We start from the raw sequence: 16,253 nt of genomic DNA, 5'->3' as shown, positions 1-16,253 counted from the left end.
ATGCTGCTTCGGCCTCCACTAGATTATTGTGTTCAAATTTTGGGCACCACACTTGGGGTTGATATGAAAGCTTTAGAGAGGGTGAAGAAAAGATCTATGAGAATGATTCCAGGGATGAGAGACTTGAGTTACTTGGATAGATTGGCGATGCTGAGTTTGTTTACCCTACAAAAGAGAAGGTTGCAAGGAGATTTGACACTGTTCAAAATCATAAGGGACCTAGACAAGATTAGAGATAAGCTGTTACCTTTGGTGGACAGATCAAGGACCAGAGGAGACAAATTTAAGCTGATTAGCAAAAAGGTCAAAGGCAGCATGAGAAACACATTTTTTTAAAATACAAAGTTAGGATCTGGCCTGAGATGGTGGAGACTGATTCCATTCTAGCTCTCAAGAGGGAAATATTTAACCATGTGAAAATAAAAGGCTTGCAGGGGTTAGGAGACCGATCAGGGGAGTGGAATTAGCTGAATTTACCTCAGAGGGCTAGCACGCACCTGATTAGCCAAAGCGCACCACCTATTCTGTAACTGTTCTATGATTCGATGATTTCTGTTACCTGAGACCATGCTCTGACCTGAAAAAAAACAAACTGTTATAGATCAGAAAACCATTGACAATTCTTCAGGGCTACGATACATCTTTCTCTTTCAAGGGCCTCCAAGTATACAGGAGCTATAACAGCTGTAAAATAAGAACAAGTGAGTGGAACACTCAGCAAAGTGAAGGTCAAGATATCGAAAAACATTGAGCAAATTATTATTTTGTACAAAGCAGAGGGAAACTCTGGCAGAACTGTTGGAAAAGACCGGAACTGCTGTGGTTTGCATCAAATAGATTTAAGCTCCTAGCTGAAGTAGGTTTGGGATTGGGGTCAATTTTCAGCAAAAGATCAAAGGCCTGAAGAATTAAACTCCTTCTTCTAAAGTAAAGCTGAAACATTTTTTAAGGGGCCTCCATTAATTCAAATGTTTTCCCTTTTACATTCATCAATTTGGGCAGCACAGTAGCACAAGTGGATAGCACTGTGGCTTCACAGCGCCAGGGTTGCAGGTTCAATTCCCCGCTGGTTCACTGTGCGGAGTCTGCACGTTCTCCCCGTGTCTGCGTGGATTTCCTCCGGGTGCTCCAGTTTCCTCCCACAGTCCAAAGACGTGCAGGTTAGGTGGATTGGCCATGCTAAATTACCCTTCGTGTCCAAAAAGGTTTGATGGGGTTATTGGATGACTGGGATAGGGTGGAAGTGAGGGCTTAAGTGGATTGGTGCAGACTCAATGGGCAAGGATGGCGCACTGGTTAGTACTGCTGCCTCACGGCATCCAGGACCCTGGTTGGATCATGGTCCCGGGTCACTGTCAGTGTGGAGTTTGTACATTCCCCATTTATCTGCGTGGGTCCCACCCCAACAACCCAACGATATGCAGGGTAGGTGGATCGGCCATGTTAAGTTGCGCCTTGGTGTCCAAAAGGTTAGGTGGGATTACGGGGTTAGGGCATGGGCCTGGTGCTCTTTCCAAGGGTCAGTGCAGACTTCATGGGCTGAATGGCCTTCTGCACTGTAGTGATTCTATGATTCTGATCTCCTGGGAGACCCCCAGGAGTGCATTCCGTCTGATCTCTGTTTGTGGAGACCAGCACTGAATGATGCTCGCCCGAGGTCTCCAAGGCGAAGGGGATCGATCCCAATGCCTTGGTTACCTCGGGGAACTGCATATTAGAGTGAGACTAACTGTCTCATTCTAATTTTTAAAAAATTAATTTATGGGATGTGGGCGTCGCTGGGGTCAGCATTTATTGCCCATCACTCGTTGCTGTTCAGAAGGTGGTGGTAAGTTGCCGCCTTGAACCACTGTAGTCCTTCAGGTGTAGCTACACCCACTATGCTGTTAGGCTCAAGAGTTCCAGGGTTTTGTCCCAGTGACAGCGAAGGAACGGCGATATATTTCCAAGTCAGGATGGTGAGTGACTTGGAGGGGAACCTCCAGGTGGTGGGGTTCCTAGGTATCTGCTGCTCTTTCCTTCTAGATGGTAGTGGTTGTGTGTTTGGAACGTGCTGACTAAGGAACCTTGGTGAGTTACTGCTGTGCATCTTGTAGATGGTATACAAGGCTGCCACTGTTTGACGGTGCTGGAGGGTTTCAATGTTTGTGGAAGAAGGAGCAATCAAGCAGGCTGCTTTGTCCTGGATGGTGTCGAGCTTCTTGAGTGTTGTTGGAGCTGCACTCATCCGGGCAAGTGGAGAGTAATCCATTATACTCCTGACGTGCCTTGGTAGATGGTGGACAGGCTTTGGGGGGTCAGGAGGTGAGCTACTCTCCTTTGACCTGCCTTGGTAGCCACAATATTAATGTGGCTAGTCCAGTTCGGTTTCTGATCAATGGTAACCCCCAGAATGTTGATTGTGGGGGATTCAGCGATGATCATGTTATTGAATATCATGGGGCGATGGTTAGATCCTCTCTTGTACAAGATGGTCATTGCCTGACACTGGGTGTGGCACGAATGTAACTTGCCACTTGTCAGCCCAAGCCTAGACATTGTCCAGGTCTTGCTGCATTTGGACACAGACTGCTTCATCATCTGAGGAGTCGTGAACATTTTGCAGTCATCTGCAAACATCTCCACTTCTGACCTTATGATGGAAGGGAGTTCACTGATGAAGCAGCTGAAGATGGTTGGGCCTAGGACACTACCCTGATGAACTCCTGCAGTGATGTCCTGGAGCTGAGATGATCCAACCACCACAACCATGTTTCTTTGTGCCAGGTATGACTCCAACTAGCGGAGAGTTTTCCCCATGATGCCCATTGACTCCAGTTTACCTAGGGCTCCTTGATGCCATACTCGGTCAAATGCTGTGTTGATGTCAAGAGCAGTCACTCGCAACCTCACCTCTGGCATTCAGCGCTTTTGTCCATGTTTGAACCAAGGCTGTAATGAGGTCAGGAGCGGAGTGATCCTGGCGGAAGCCAAATTGCGCGTCCGTGAACTAGTTATTGCTGAGTAAGTGCCGCTTGAGACCACTGTTGATGACTCCTTCCATCACTTTGCTGATGATGGAGAGTAGACTGATCGGGTGTAGTTGGCTGGGTTGGATGTTTCTTGTGTGCAGACGCACCTGGGCAATTTTCTACATTGTCGGTGTAGATGTCAGTGCTGTAGCTGTACTGGAACAGCTTGGCTCGGGGTGTGGCACATTGGGTGGATCTCCCGAGATCGCATTAGATCTCCCTTGGCATAGTGAGCTGGGTAGATCCTGGGAGTGGGGTCTCCCGTTATTTACCGACTGCAGCGCGCTGCTTTTTGGGCGCAGCATGGCCGGTGGATCGTTCCCAATGTATCTAATTACTCCCCAGAAATCATAACAAGTGGGCAGCACGGTGGCACAGTGGTTAGCATTGCTGTCTCACGATGCCGAGGTCCCAGGTTCGATTCCGGCTCTGGGTCACTGTCCGCGTGAAGTTTGCATATTTTCCCCGTGTTTTCGTGGGTTTTGCCCCCACAACCCAAAAGATGTGCAGTGTAGGTATTGGCCACGCTAAATTGACTCTTAATTGGAAAAAGTGAATTGGGCACTCTAAATTTAAAAAACAAAGAAATCATAACAAAAACTCATTAAGCCTCTCCTTGTAAACATAAGCATGGTTTGAAATAATGATGATCTGGGTGGTACGGTGGTGCAGTGATTAGCACTGCTGCTTCATGGCACCAAATTAGGAAAACAAATGAATTGAGCACTTTATTTTTTTTTAAATTTAAATAACGATAATCTCACCTTTATATGTTCTCCCTTGTTGCAGATGATTGCTGTCTGATACTTGTATGGTGTGAATGTTACTTTCCATTTAATCAACCCAAGCCTACTAGTCCAGTGACATGCCCAGTACACCAACACTACCCTGTAGTTTAGAAATAGTTAAACTTTACATGATCTATATAAATTACATGTGTGCTTTAAAATATAGGCCTGAATTCTCCACTACACGACGCCGGCAGCAAGAACTGCGGTCGGGTGGAGAATAGCGGCAATGGTAAAATCGCGGTTTACGCATGGAACCAATCCCATCGACATGTTCCGGTCCCATGATGGTAGCATTATCGAAGTTTGCTCCGCATGCCGGCAGTCCACGCAAAACCGTCATTTGCTACTTGGATACTTTGTGCCATGCTCTGCCCCTCTTTTTGTTTTATAAATTTAGAGTACCTAAATTTTTTCCAATTAAGGGGCAACTTAGCATGGTCAATCCACCTAACCTGCACATCTTTGGGTTGTGGGGGTGAAACCCACCCAGACATGGGGAGAATGTGCAAACTCCACACAGACAGTGATCCAGGCCCGGGAATCGAACCCGGGTCCTCAGCGCCGTATTCCCAGTGCTAACCACTGTTCTGCCCCTCTTAGGAGGACTCGCGGACATGAATTGGTGCAAGTATTTACGAGCGGGAAGTGGATGCCATGGCTGCTGAGAGGGAGTTGGAGACTGGAATAACCCTCAAATTGTTGGACTTGCTGGAGGTGGCTGCCTGGACCAGGGCAGTAGCCAGGGAAGTGTGTTGACTCGGGCTGTCCTCCTCGGGATTGCCTTGATGGCGGCAGTATGTGGGTTTAAAAGCATCTTTGGTGCTACTTACAGGCTCCTGGCTGCTCACGCTGCTGACTGCTCATTGTGCCTTGTGAATGTTCAGAGAGCCTCAGGTGATGTGGGAGCCCATCCAGGCCGCCCCTCTGGAAAACCTCATGCCCCATCGCTATCATCATGAAGATAAGCGTGGCCAAGCCCAATCTTTGGCCCACCAGGTGTTGGCACTCCTCAAAAGCATAGCCCCACTGCAGAGGAAGCAAGAGGATCAGCAGAGCCCACCCCAAACAAAGGACACCTGCACTGTGGCCTTTGGAACCCTCTCTGGTTCTCTGACCCTCTCAGGGCAAAGGCTTCACCAATGTCTTCCATCCCTCGGGATCACAAGGGATTAGGCAGAATGTCCGCCTCACTGGGGGATGACACCCAGTACTAGGCTGACCTTGATGAGGTTCTGCAGGACATGTCCCGTTCTCAGATGGGCATGGCCAAGGCTCTGCAGAACTTGTCCTATTCGCAGGTGGGCATTGCCGAGCGGCTGCAGAGCACATCTCAGTCACTGAAGAGCATCGCCGAGGGCGTTGACATGATGGTGCAAATCATGGGGACCTGCCAGGCTGGCAGAGCCAGATGATGCAGGGGCAGCTGTGCTCAAACCAGCTCCACCTGCCTCCCAAGGTGAACCCCAGGGCCCTAGTGAGGGGGTGCTGAGTGCTAAACTGAATCTGTCCCATGGAGGCCATCAGCTCCTCCGAGTTCCACCCCTCTAATGAGGCTGCATCTCGCATTCAGCACACGAGACCGGGTGGCACAGCTGCGCATGTGCCGCCAACCTGTGAGCCGGGGCCACAGCCCCAGAGCTCCCGGAGGACACCTGCCAGGGGCTTCGAAGGCCACAGGACGAGGTAAGCAGCTGGCTGCCTCCACCTCAGATGTACATCCAGGGGAGACACCTAGATGTAGTGTTGAAGCTAGGAAGGCAAAGCACATCGTGGATCACTCAGGGCATCGTCGAAGGAGGGTACGTGGGGCTGAGGGAGGGGGCGGTGGAATTATCGGGAGAGTGGGGAATTGTAAAACACAATAAACACCATTGTCCACAACCAGTATGAAGCCTCAGTCACTTTCGTCCGCAATGCGGGCCGTCCCCGAATCCTTGGCCCATCACACCCAGCCCCCCCCCCCCCCGGGCACACTGCATGCAGGTGATGGGTGTCAATGATCACTTAGCAGACAGGCAGGGGTCAGACTATGACATGGATTGAGGAGCACTAGCACTCTGCTCTCTGCAGGTTATCATCACCTCCCCTGCCCTTAACAGTGACTCGTTGATGGTGCCGAAACAGTCCCAGCATCCTGGAGTGATGTGACATATACCCTGGGAGGATGGGAAAAGGGAGTGGGGGGGTGACAGACCAAGTCACGTCCTAAGTGAATTGGGCAAATATGAGGACCTCCCTGGCCCTCCAACTTGCCAGACCCTCACCACAGCCGCCTGTCCCGCAGCCTCTGGCTAGTCCTTTGGTTCCTACCAGGCCTCGTTCCCCCAGCCTATGTCGGTCTGGCGCCACCTCGTTGTCATCCTCCTCCTCTAAAGTGGCCATATGTTCCTCATCACCAACCTCCAGCCCGCTTCTGTGCGAAGTTGTGGAGGGCACAGCAGACAACCACAAAGCGGGCAGCCTTCCAGATGATGTATTGTAGTGCACCATCGGAGCGGTCAAGGCATCAGAACCACATCTGGAGTCCGAGCACCGCTCAATCACATCCCGGGTGGCCACATGGACCTTGTCGTATCAGGTCTCCATTTCGGTCTCCAGTCTCTATACTGGCGTCATTAACCAGGTCCTCAGCAGACTCCCTTGTCCCCCAAGGGCCAGCCGCCCACCCTGGGGTGCTCCTTGAAGAGGTCAGCAATGACAGACTGCCCCATGATGTAGTTGTCATGGACACTCCCCAAGAAGCAGGCACAAACGTGCATTATCTTTATCTGGTGGTTGCACACGAGCTGTAAGTTGAGGGAGTGGAACCCTTTTGGTTAACATAGGGCACCCCCAGATGGCCCGGTTGATGGCCACTGGGAACAGGTGTCCTCCTCCATGTGGCGCCAGGTCGGCAAGGACATGGCACAGGTGCCGCACCGTCTCCTTGTTGAGGCGGAGCCTTGTGCAGCACATGCTGTCCATCATCTGCTCAAACCACCAGCGACGCATGTGCAGGTCCACAAGGGATGGGAGAGGCCCTAAATTAATATTTCTCATCAGTATTTACTGCTGAGAAAGGCACGAATGTTAGGGAAATTGGGGAAATAAAAAGTGATGTCTTGAGTGTACATATTACCGAGAAGGATGTTCTGGAGGTATTAAAGCGCATCAAGATAGACAAATCCCCGGGAAATGATGAAATGTATCCCAGGACGTTGTGGCAGGCTAGGGAGGAAATTGCCAGCCCCCTAGCTAAGACATTTAAATCATCGACAGCCACAGGAAAGGTGCTTGAAGATTGGAGGGTAGCAAATGTCGTGCCCTTGATAAGCAGGGTTGTAGGGATAAGCCCGGGAACTACCAACTGGTGAGTCTTACTTCTGTAGTGGGTAAGTTGTTAGGTATTCTGAGGGACAGGATCTACAGGCCTTTAGCTAGGCAAGAGCTAATTTGGGAAAGTCAGCATGGCTTTGTAAGGGGAAAGTCCTGTCTCATGAATTTGATGAGTTTTTGCAGGGGTGACCAAGAAGGTAGATGAGGGCAGTGCAGTCGACGTTGTCTACATGGACTTTAGCAAGGCTTTTGACAGGGTATCGCAAGGTAGGTTGTTGCAAAAGGTTAAATCTCACGGAATCCAGGGTGAGGTAGCCAATTAGTTACAAAATTGGCTTGGCGACCAAAGCCGAAGGGTGGTTTGTTGGTGGCATAGTGGACAGTGAAGAAGGTTATGTAAGATTGCAACAGGATCTTGGATCAATTGGGCCAGTGGGCTGATGAATGGCAGATGGAGTTTAATTTGGATAAATGTGAGGTGATGCATTTTGGTAGATGAGATCAGGGCAGGACCTATTCAATTAATGGAAGGGAGTTGGGGACAGTTAGAAAACAAAGAGATCTAGGAATACAGATTCATAGCTCCTTGAAAGTGGAGTCGCAGGGGGGCAGGGTGGTGAAGAAGGCATTCTGGATATGCTAGGTTTTATTGGTCAGAATATTGAATACAGGAGTTGAGACGTCTTGTTGATGTTGTACAAGACTTTGGTAAGACCACACATGGAATACTGTGTTCAGTTCTGGTCATCCTATTATAGGAAGGATATTATTAAACTAGAAAGAGTGCAGAAGAGATTTACGAGGACTTGATGGTCAGAGTTGTAAGGAGAGGCTGGGACTTTTTCCCTGGAGAGCAGGAGGCTTAGGGGTGATCTTATGGAGGTCTATAAAATAAGGAGGGGCATAGGTAGGGTAGATAGTTGACATCTTTTCCCAAAGGTAGAAGAGTCTATCATAGAATTTACAGTGCAGAAGGAGGCCATTCGGCCCATCGAGTCTGCGCCGGCTCTTGGAAAGAGCACCCTGCCCAAGGTCAACACCTCCACCCTATCCCCATAACCCCACCAAACATTAAGGGAAATTTTGGACACTAAGGGCAATTTATCATGGCTAATCCACCTAACCTGCACATCTTTGGACTGTGGGAGGAAACCGGAGCACCCGGAGGAAACCCACGCACACACGGGGAGAATGTGCAGACTCCGCACAGACAGTGCCCCAAGCCGGAATCGAACCTGGGACCCTGGAGCTGTGAAGCAATTGTGCTATCCACAATGCTACCGTGCTGCCCACAGTCTAGAACGATACGGCATAGGTTTATGGTGAAGGGGAGAGATACAAAAGAGACTCGAGGAGAAGTTTCTTCAGAGGGTGGTGAGCATCTGGAACGGGCTGCCAGAGGCAGTGGTAGAGGAGGGTAAAATGTTGTCCTTTTAAAAGCAGTTAGACAGTTACATGGGCAGGGTGGGTATAGGGGGATATGGGCCAAATGCAAGCAAGTGGGACTAGCTTAGAGATAGAAACTGGGTGGCATGGACAAGCTGGGCTGTTGGGCCTGTTTCCATGCGGTAAACATCTATGACTCTATAACCCTGGGCCATTGGGGGCCTCCAGCTCTGGTTCCATCCCTGGTCTGATGGATGGCCAGTGCCTCAGGGTATAGGGTGAGGTCCAGCACATGGTCCACCGCCTCGAGCAGCTGCAGATGCTGCTGCTGCCGCTGTCTCCTGCGCCTGGCCATCCAGACGACCAGAAGGCAGGTGACCTTCCAGGCGGTGTACTAGAGTGCACCACCAGGGCGGTCAAGGCATCGGAGCCACATCTTAAGCAGCACCACGGGGGCAAGTTCTGGGTCTAATGTCCCTGCCATAGCGTTCACTATCTGTAAGGATTTGGGAGAGGGTGTATCAAAGACTATAAACAGCGTTGGCCAACTGTTGATTTCTCCCCCCCCCCCCCCCCCCCCCCCCCCCCCTCCATGACCCCCAAACCTGGAACGCCATGCCCACGCACACCCAACGCAGCGGGGCCCCCTCGCCGGACCCCAGGTCCTGGTCCTGGTGCTGGTCCCCTCCCTGTGGCACTCACCCACCCTCCAGCCGTGGACATGTTCCCGGAGCTGTGTCCCATCCCCTGGGTGTTCAGATGTTGGCTTGTGTGTGTGGTGTTGCCTCCTGCAGTGTTCAGGCAGTGTCCAGGGGAACATGACTCCCACATGCTACATGGCCCGCGCACCCATGGGAATCCACTTGGGTTGTGTGAAGTGCTCATTTAACCACAATTCCCTATTAGCAATAGCCTTCAGCCACACGGCCAGAGGCCTCTGCAATCGGTAGGGCAGACGGGCAGGGACAAGGGTTGCCCCCAGAACGGGTAAACACAATCCAGTGGTTAGCATGGTGGTGTAGCGAGCGGTTGCGCCTCCCCTCAACCCACTCCCATGGCGGCCCACTCCGGCCTATGCCGTGTCCCCCCCGTCGCTGATGGTCCCCCACCACAACAAGGTGACAAACTCAGTGTCCCCGGGCTCTTTGCTGTGAGCAAAGATGGCTACTCGCCTCTGCTCCACATGGAAGCCCTTCCGCCAGGTTCACATTTTTAAAAAGGTGTACTAATCGGAGCAAGTGTGACCATTTGCTTAGGAGACCGGTGGATACGAGGTGGCTCCTGTTAATTGTATACAAGTAGGGATGCAAGTAGGGCGTAGGTGGCGATAATTGGTTTCTCGGCATGCTACGGCAAGATCCCGATTTTGTCTACGGGAGCGGGCCGGTTGCATCGCAAACTGTTTGGTGCCTGGCGCGGTTCTTGTTTTTGCCACCCCCCCCCCCCCCCAGCCCCCATATTCACTGACCTTGTTTCGCTTGAGCGAGAGCGTAATGAGGCCGAAGAATTGCGCCCTTATTCTCCTAATGGAGAATCCTGGCCATAATTTTTGAATAATTTCCAACAATGTAAATATAATGCACATTTCTATAAGATGCAGGAACAGAAGTAGGCCACTTCACCCATCAAGTCTGCTCTGCCATTCAATGACTGATCTGATGATTTTCAACTCTACTTTCCTGCCTTATTTCCCCTAACCCTTGATTCCTTTGCTGATTAAAAATCTGTCTATCTCAGCCATGAACACACTTAACAACCCAGCCTCTACAGCTCTTTGAGGTAAGGAATTTCACAGATTTACCACCCTCCGAGAGAAGAGATTCCCCCTCATCTATGGGTGACCCCTTACTCTCAGATTATGCCCCCTGGTCCTAGATCGCCTACAAGAGGAAACATCCTCTCAGCATCTACTCTTTCAAGCTCCCTGAGAATCTTTATTGTCTCAATAAGGTCACCTCTCATTCTTCTAAACGCCAATGAGCACAGGCTCAATCTACTCAACCTCTCTTCATAAGAAAATCCCTCTATACCAGGAATCAACCTTGTGAACCTTTTCTGATCTGCTTCCAATGTCAGTATATCTTTCCTTAGATAAGGGGACCAAAACTGTTCACTGTAATGAAGTTATATACATTTGAATATTGCATTGATATTTTATATTCTATTGTACAGGATGTTCTTGAAGGTGGTAATCTGCGTAATGCCCTCCAGGAGCTGCACCAAATGATTCTTACCCCTATCAAAGCTTACAATTTTGCCCATACCCAAAACTCTGGTGAACAGAACCAAGACTTGGACTCTCAGTCCACTTTAATGAGCTCAGACAGCAGCTTAGGAAGTCGACTACCTGATGTGAAGGACCCTGCTACTGGAGTCATTCAACAACAAAATGTCACAGGGTGTGAGGGTGAGTCAGGAGGTGCTCCTGTTCCAGAAGGGGATCTGCCTGGACAGTTTACAAGGGTCATGGGCAAAGGTAGGCCTTGCTTTTGAATATGTCTCAAGTTAAAATAGATAAAGAATGTTACATTAAATAACAAAAGGAAAATATGATGGTATAGTGAATTCTCAAATAAAAGAATATATTGGGGTTTTGGTGGCATTTGGGCTAACTCTGAGACTTGTGTTAGCAATTTTCAGTAGAAATACAACCCCAAAATTTCAAATTTAGCCCAAACCACCAAGGTAAGAGCACTCTGCAACTGAACAAATTATGCATCAAGTAATTTTCCATTCTTAACTAATTCCTGGTAGATCTAGATTTGCAGCACAGATCTCTTAAATTAGCCCCAATTTTCCTGCTCACTCAGTGAGCTTAGAAGAATAACTGATTCAATATAAGAAAAAAATCACATTGGTTCTAAAAAAAACATAGTCAAGGGAAATATTACTGTGGCTCTGGTAATGATGTAAGGTTTTAGGATTGCATAATAGGATTGCCTTGGTTCAGTGGTAGCATTCTTGGCATTGATTTAGAAGATCATGCATTCATAGAACATACAATGCAGAAGGAAGCCATTCGGCCATTCGAGTCTGCACCGACCCACTTAAGACCTCACTTCCACCCTATCTCCCTAACCCAATAACCCCTCCTAATCTTTTTGGACACTAAGGGCAATTTAGCTGCACATCTTTGGACTGTGGGAGGAAAGCGGAGCACCCGGAGGAAACCCACGCAGACACGGGGAGAACGTGCAGACTCCGCACAGACAGTGACCCAGCAGGGAATCGAACCTGGGACCCTGGTGCTGTGAAGCCACAGTGCTAACCACTATGCTACCGTGCTGCCCAACAATTTAGAGTGGCCAATCCATCTAACCTGCACATTCTTGGCTTGTGGGGGTGAAACCCACGCAGACATGGGGAGAATGGGCAAACTCCACACGGACAGTGACCCAGGGCTGGGATTCGAACCCAGGTCCTCAGCGCCATAGTCCCAGTACTAACCACTGCGCCACATGCCGCCCTGCTTCACTTCAGAGATTTGAGTACATAATCCAGGCTGACACTCAACTGCTGTATTTCAGATGAGGTGTTAAACTGTCTGACCTCTCAACTGATACAGTGCTACTTGAAAAAATACAGCAGAATTCTCCAAGCACTTTGGCCAATATTTAGCCCTCAATTCACTCCACTTATATAGATTAGCTGGTCAATTTTCTCATTGCTATTTGTGGGACCTGACCTTCACGTTTCCCTGCGTAGTAAAAGAGATTACTCTTCAAAATTATTTAAACCGCTCTAAAGCGCTTTGTGACATCAAGTGTTTTTGAGAGACGGTGTATAAATGCAAGTTTGTTCTCATTTCTTCCAATGCTGCTTTTTAATAACCTGAAATAAGAAGTTGTTCTTCTAACATGCCTTAACTTCTGCACAGGTATTTTTAATAAATCTATTATAATTAGTCAGGCAAAATATTGTCTTACGTGAGCATTTAATATCACTGCTGTTAAGTTCTTATTATGACCGACATTCAAGCATCCAATGTTTCTGAGAATTAAAAATTCTCACTCAGACTCAGAACATCTTACCAGGAAGTATCTATAAATTGACCATGACTGGTAGCTGTATTTCTGGCTGGCTTGTAGAGCATTAACGATGTTTGAATGTATGAAGAATTCTCTGGTATAACGGCTTGCTACATCAACTAAAGAAGAAAATAAAGATGGACAAAAGCCTCAGATTTTTTCTCACATTTGTACTTAATAAATCTCAGATGTTTATGTGAAATTCACTTTGGGTTTTTTTTCACTGAAGCAGAAATCCTGTGAATTACCTATAATTAATTTCCATGCTCTTTCAAATGATTAGTGAAATCTCAGATGAATTTTCCAAATTTTATTTCCTTAATTTATCTTGGATTTTTATTTTGTTTCTCGTAACTTTGGATGGGGTGAGGAGTGTATGTATTGTGATGCACAAGACATCACAGTTTAGGAAAGGTTTGAAAGTTTTCTCATACGAGTAATTTTGCAATAATATCCATTAAAATATCTCTCCTCTGTCTTCTGGAGGATGGAGACGAATGTATTGCAACTTTTTTGTGTCTGCTTGGGTGGATTGTATCATTCACTGTTGCATTTTCTGATTCTAAGATCTAGTCTCATTTTTCCTCCTTGATTCATGAGCACATCTTTTCAAGACCATAGCAGTCTTAACTTTCCTTGTGACTCCTGAACGCTATGTTCTCCGTCTATGAGTTTTGTTACCTCGGCTATTACTCTTGTGCTAGTTCAAGTTCCCTTTAATTGTAAATAGTTTTGACAAAAATGTTCCAGTGCATGCCTTTTGCACCATAACCCAAGAGAATTCAATGTCCACTTTTTACATCAATACGATACTTCTAGCACACTTTCTGGAGGCAAATGTTCATCTTTGGCAAGCTTAGAAACTGTCCGATTTTCATTGTCATGAAGTCAATGAATAAGATTGTTACCGTATATATTTATTATCCCCACTTGATATATTTGAAAGGATATTCATCCTGTTAAATAACTCATTTACATGTTCTATGCTCTGTTTAACTTCATCATTAGATGTCCAAAATAACAGATTACTCAAGTAAGCAATTTTATTCACTTGTTCTATTTTTGTACTCCTAAATGTTCAAAAGTTATTTTTCTCTGATTGCTGTTTTTTTCATAAATACTCTAGGTTTGTCTAATTTATCTTTGTGACTCGTGTAATGTTTTATATTTGCAATGTTACTGTATCATTAGTACACCTTGGATTGTTTACAAATTTTTCCATCACCTTGACCCCAATTTGCCAGATTTTCTGTCGTAATGTATTCCAATTAAATGAAGAAATAATTTGGATAATAGGCCTCATCTGCTCGAGGCATTAAGCTTAACACGGTATGGGTTAATTAAGAACAGTGAACACAAATTGTAAAGTGCAGATCGCACTTCACTAACTTTATTGAATTCTTCAAAATGACTGAATATATTGATAAGTGATGTGGTATATTTGGATTTTTAGGCAACATTTGATTAAATGCCACAGACAAACTTGTTAAAAAGGTTAAAATCTAAGCTATTAAATGTAAAATGATTTTTAAATAAGTAAATTAATGGTTCTCCTTGTTTGGGTATAGCTATTGATAAACCTAGAGACAGCTTCTGTTTGCATATGCATAAATGATTTGGATTTTTAGATGTTTGATCTTGGAGGTCTGGTTGTTGCTTATTAGTTTAGTAGTAATGTAACTACTAGGTCACCAAACTTACTTACCATAATTTGCCAACACCACATTAAGGCAGTACAGCAAAATGTGAGGAAAATGTAAGACAACAGCGTGAGAGGATATGTGCTAAATACAGTGAATTGAAGATGAATATAAGGTTGTACACATGGTGGGGGAGGGGAAATAGGAGGAAGATAGAATACTTTGAGGTAAAAGTTCTAAATAAAGTAGAGGAGCCAAGGTTTCCAGATAGAAATGGACAGTACTGCAGATGGAAAAAATGCTAAAGGTAGAGAAGTCTAGGACTAGAGGCCATAGGTTTACGGTGAGAGGAGACGGATACAAAAGAGACCGGAGGGGAAAGTTCTTCACACAAGGGTGGTGAGCATCTGGAACGGGCTGCCAGAGGCAGTGGTAGAGGCGGGTACAATTTTATCCTTTAAAAAGCAGTTAGATGGGCAGGGTGGGTATAGAGGGATATGGGCCAAATGCAGGCAAGTGGGACTAGCTTAGTGATAGAAACTGGGCGGCATGGACCAGCTGGGCCGATGTGCTTGTTTTCATGCTGTAAACATCTATGACTCTAAGACACATTGAATGCAAAATCAATCAAAAACATGTATTTGAACAAGACCATGGTTAGGCACGATTGGTGCAGTTTTGAGCACCCCATTGTAGAAGGGCATTGGCACAATATAGATTTACTAGGATACATCTCAACATTAAATGATAGTTTACAAAGGACTTTAATTAGACAGATACTGGGTAAAAGAAAAACATTCATGAGTGGCAGAAAGAGCAGGGAAATGGGATGAGAGCAGTGCAATACTGGCGCAGGCACAATGAATTGAATGGCTCCACTTAGTGCTACAATTCCTGGTAATTGACAATTTCTTGTCTTGATCTTTTGATCTTTTTCATTTTGACCCAGCACTTACTGATTCCTGCTCCCAGGAAAGATTCCTAATAAGTCTTCTGTCTGTCTTTCCAACCTATTCCAAACCCTTGTGCTCTATCTTTTATACAACAACCTGTTGACCCCCTTCTACCATCAATCCTTAAAATATTCCGTTACCTGCACTTAGGGTGAATGTTCCTCTCTGTATCTGTGTTTCATTCTCACCATCTCTTGGTTCATCTTTGTGTATGAATATGTGCATGCGCCTGTCTGTCTTTGTGTATGTCTGTCTGTCTCTCTGCCTGTCCTTTTCTTTTGTCTGTCTATTTTTCATGTCTGTATGTCTCTTCCCTTGTCTGCCTGTTTCTCTCTCTCATATCAATGCCACCTCCACTTTCTCCAGCGTGATCAAAGTATGGATCTGTTCACGACTCGTCAACGTATCTGTGAATATCATGTACATTGTGAAGTTTTCTGACCCGAAAAAATATCAAAAACTTCATCGATAGACACAGCTTTATTTTGTGTTGGTACAGTGCTGAATTCTGTAAAGTTGAAGAATTAAGTTTTGCCCTTTTTTGTGGTTTTCAGCTTTATATATTAGAGAAACTTAGTGGTTTCTATTTCTAGTATGGCTTTTATGATGCTTGATCATTCTCTTTTACAGTGTGTACGCAGCTCCTAGTATCCAGACCTGATGAAGAGAACATAAGCTCTTATCTGCAGCTCATAGACAAAAGTGTGGGACATGAGGTGAGTGCAAGTAGAATTCGAGACTAGACAGGCTATATGATAAACCTACCCGTTTGAAGTTTTACATGTTTGAACTTGTACATGTCTGAACTTGTCGCTGGTCCTCTTTTCACAATTTTGTTTGATATGGTTTAATAAATTGTTTTTTTCCGAGCTATTTACTGGGCTGGACTTTGTGTTACTTGGCAGGTGAAGGTGGCAGAATGGAAACTGAGTGGTCACTGCCTGTTCAATCAATTAGTGACCATCTGATGGGAAGGAGGTTAATTATAGATGCAAAGGATGCTCCCTGCCTAATTAATACTGTAGGCCAGGATGTCATGTGCCAGAGGTGCAATATTGCTGGCAAGATGTCGGTCACGGCTAGAATTGTAAAAGAACCCTACTCTCAGAATCATGATTTTCTTTCCTGA

General features: G+C 46.4%; 1 protein-coding gene across 5 annotated transcripts in view; it reads left to right on the top strand.

The window, feature by feature from the left end:
- Positions 1-16,253, top strand: part of samd4a (sterile alpha motif domain containing 4A) — a 273,565-nt gene that overhangs the window by 192,074 nt on the left and 65,238 nt on the right. For all 5 annotated transcript variants that reach the window (XM_072489709.1, XM_072489710.1, XM_072489706.1 and 2 more), the window contains 2 exons: positions 10,676-10,979; positions 15,755-15,840. In XM_072489709.1, coding sequence (XP_072345810.1) covers positions 10,676-10,979; positions 15,755-15,840 — 390 coding nt within the window. The remainder of the gene's footprint in view (positions 1-10,675; positions 10,980-15,754; positions 15,841-16,253) is intronic.

This window comes from Scyliorhinus torazame, chromosome 2 (genome assembly GCF_047496885.1).
Source record: "Scyliorhinus torazame isolate Kashiwa2021f chromosome 2, sScyTor2.1, whole genome shotgun sequence".
Taxonomy (NCBI): domain Eukaryota; kingdom Metazoa; phylum Chordata; class Chondrichthyes; order Carcharhiniformes; family Scyliorhinidae; genus Scyliorhinus; species Scyliorhinus torazame.
Note: the sequence above shows the minus strand (reverse complement) of the source record. Positions and strands in the feature narration are given on the sequence as shown.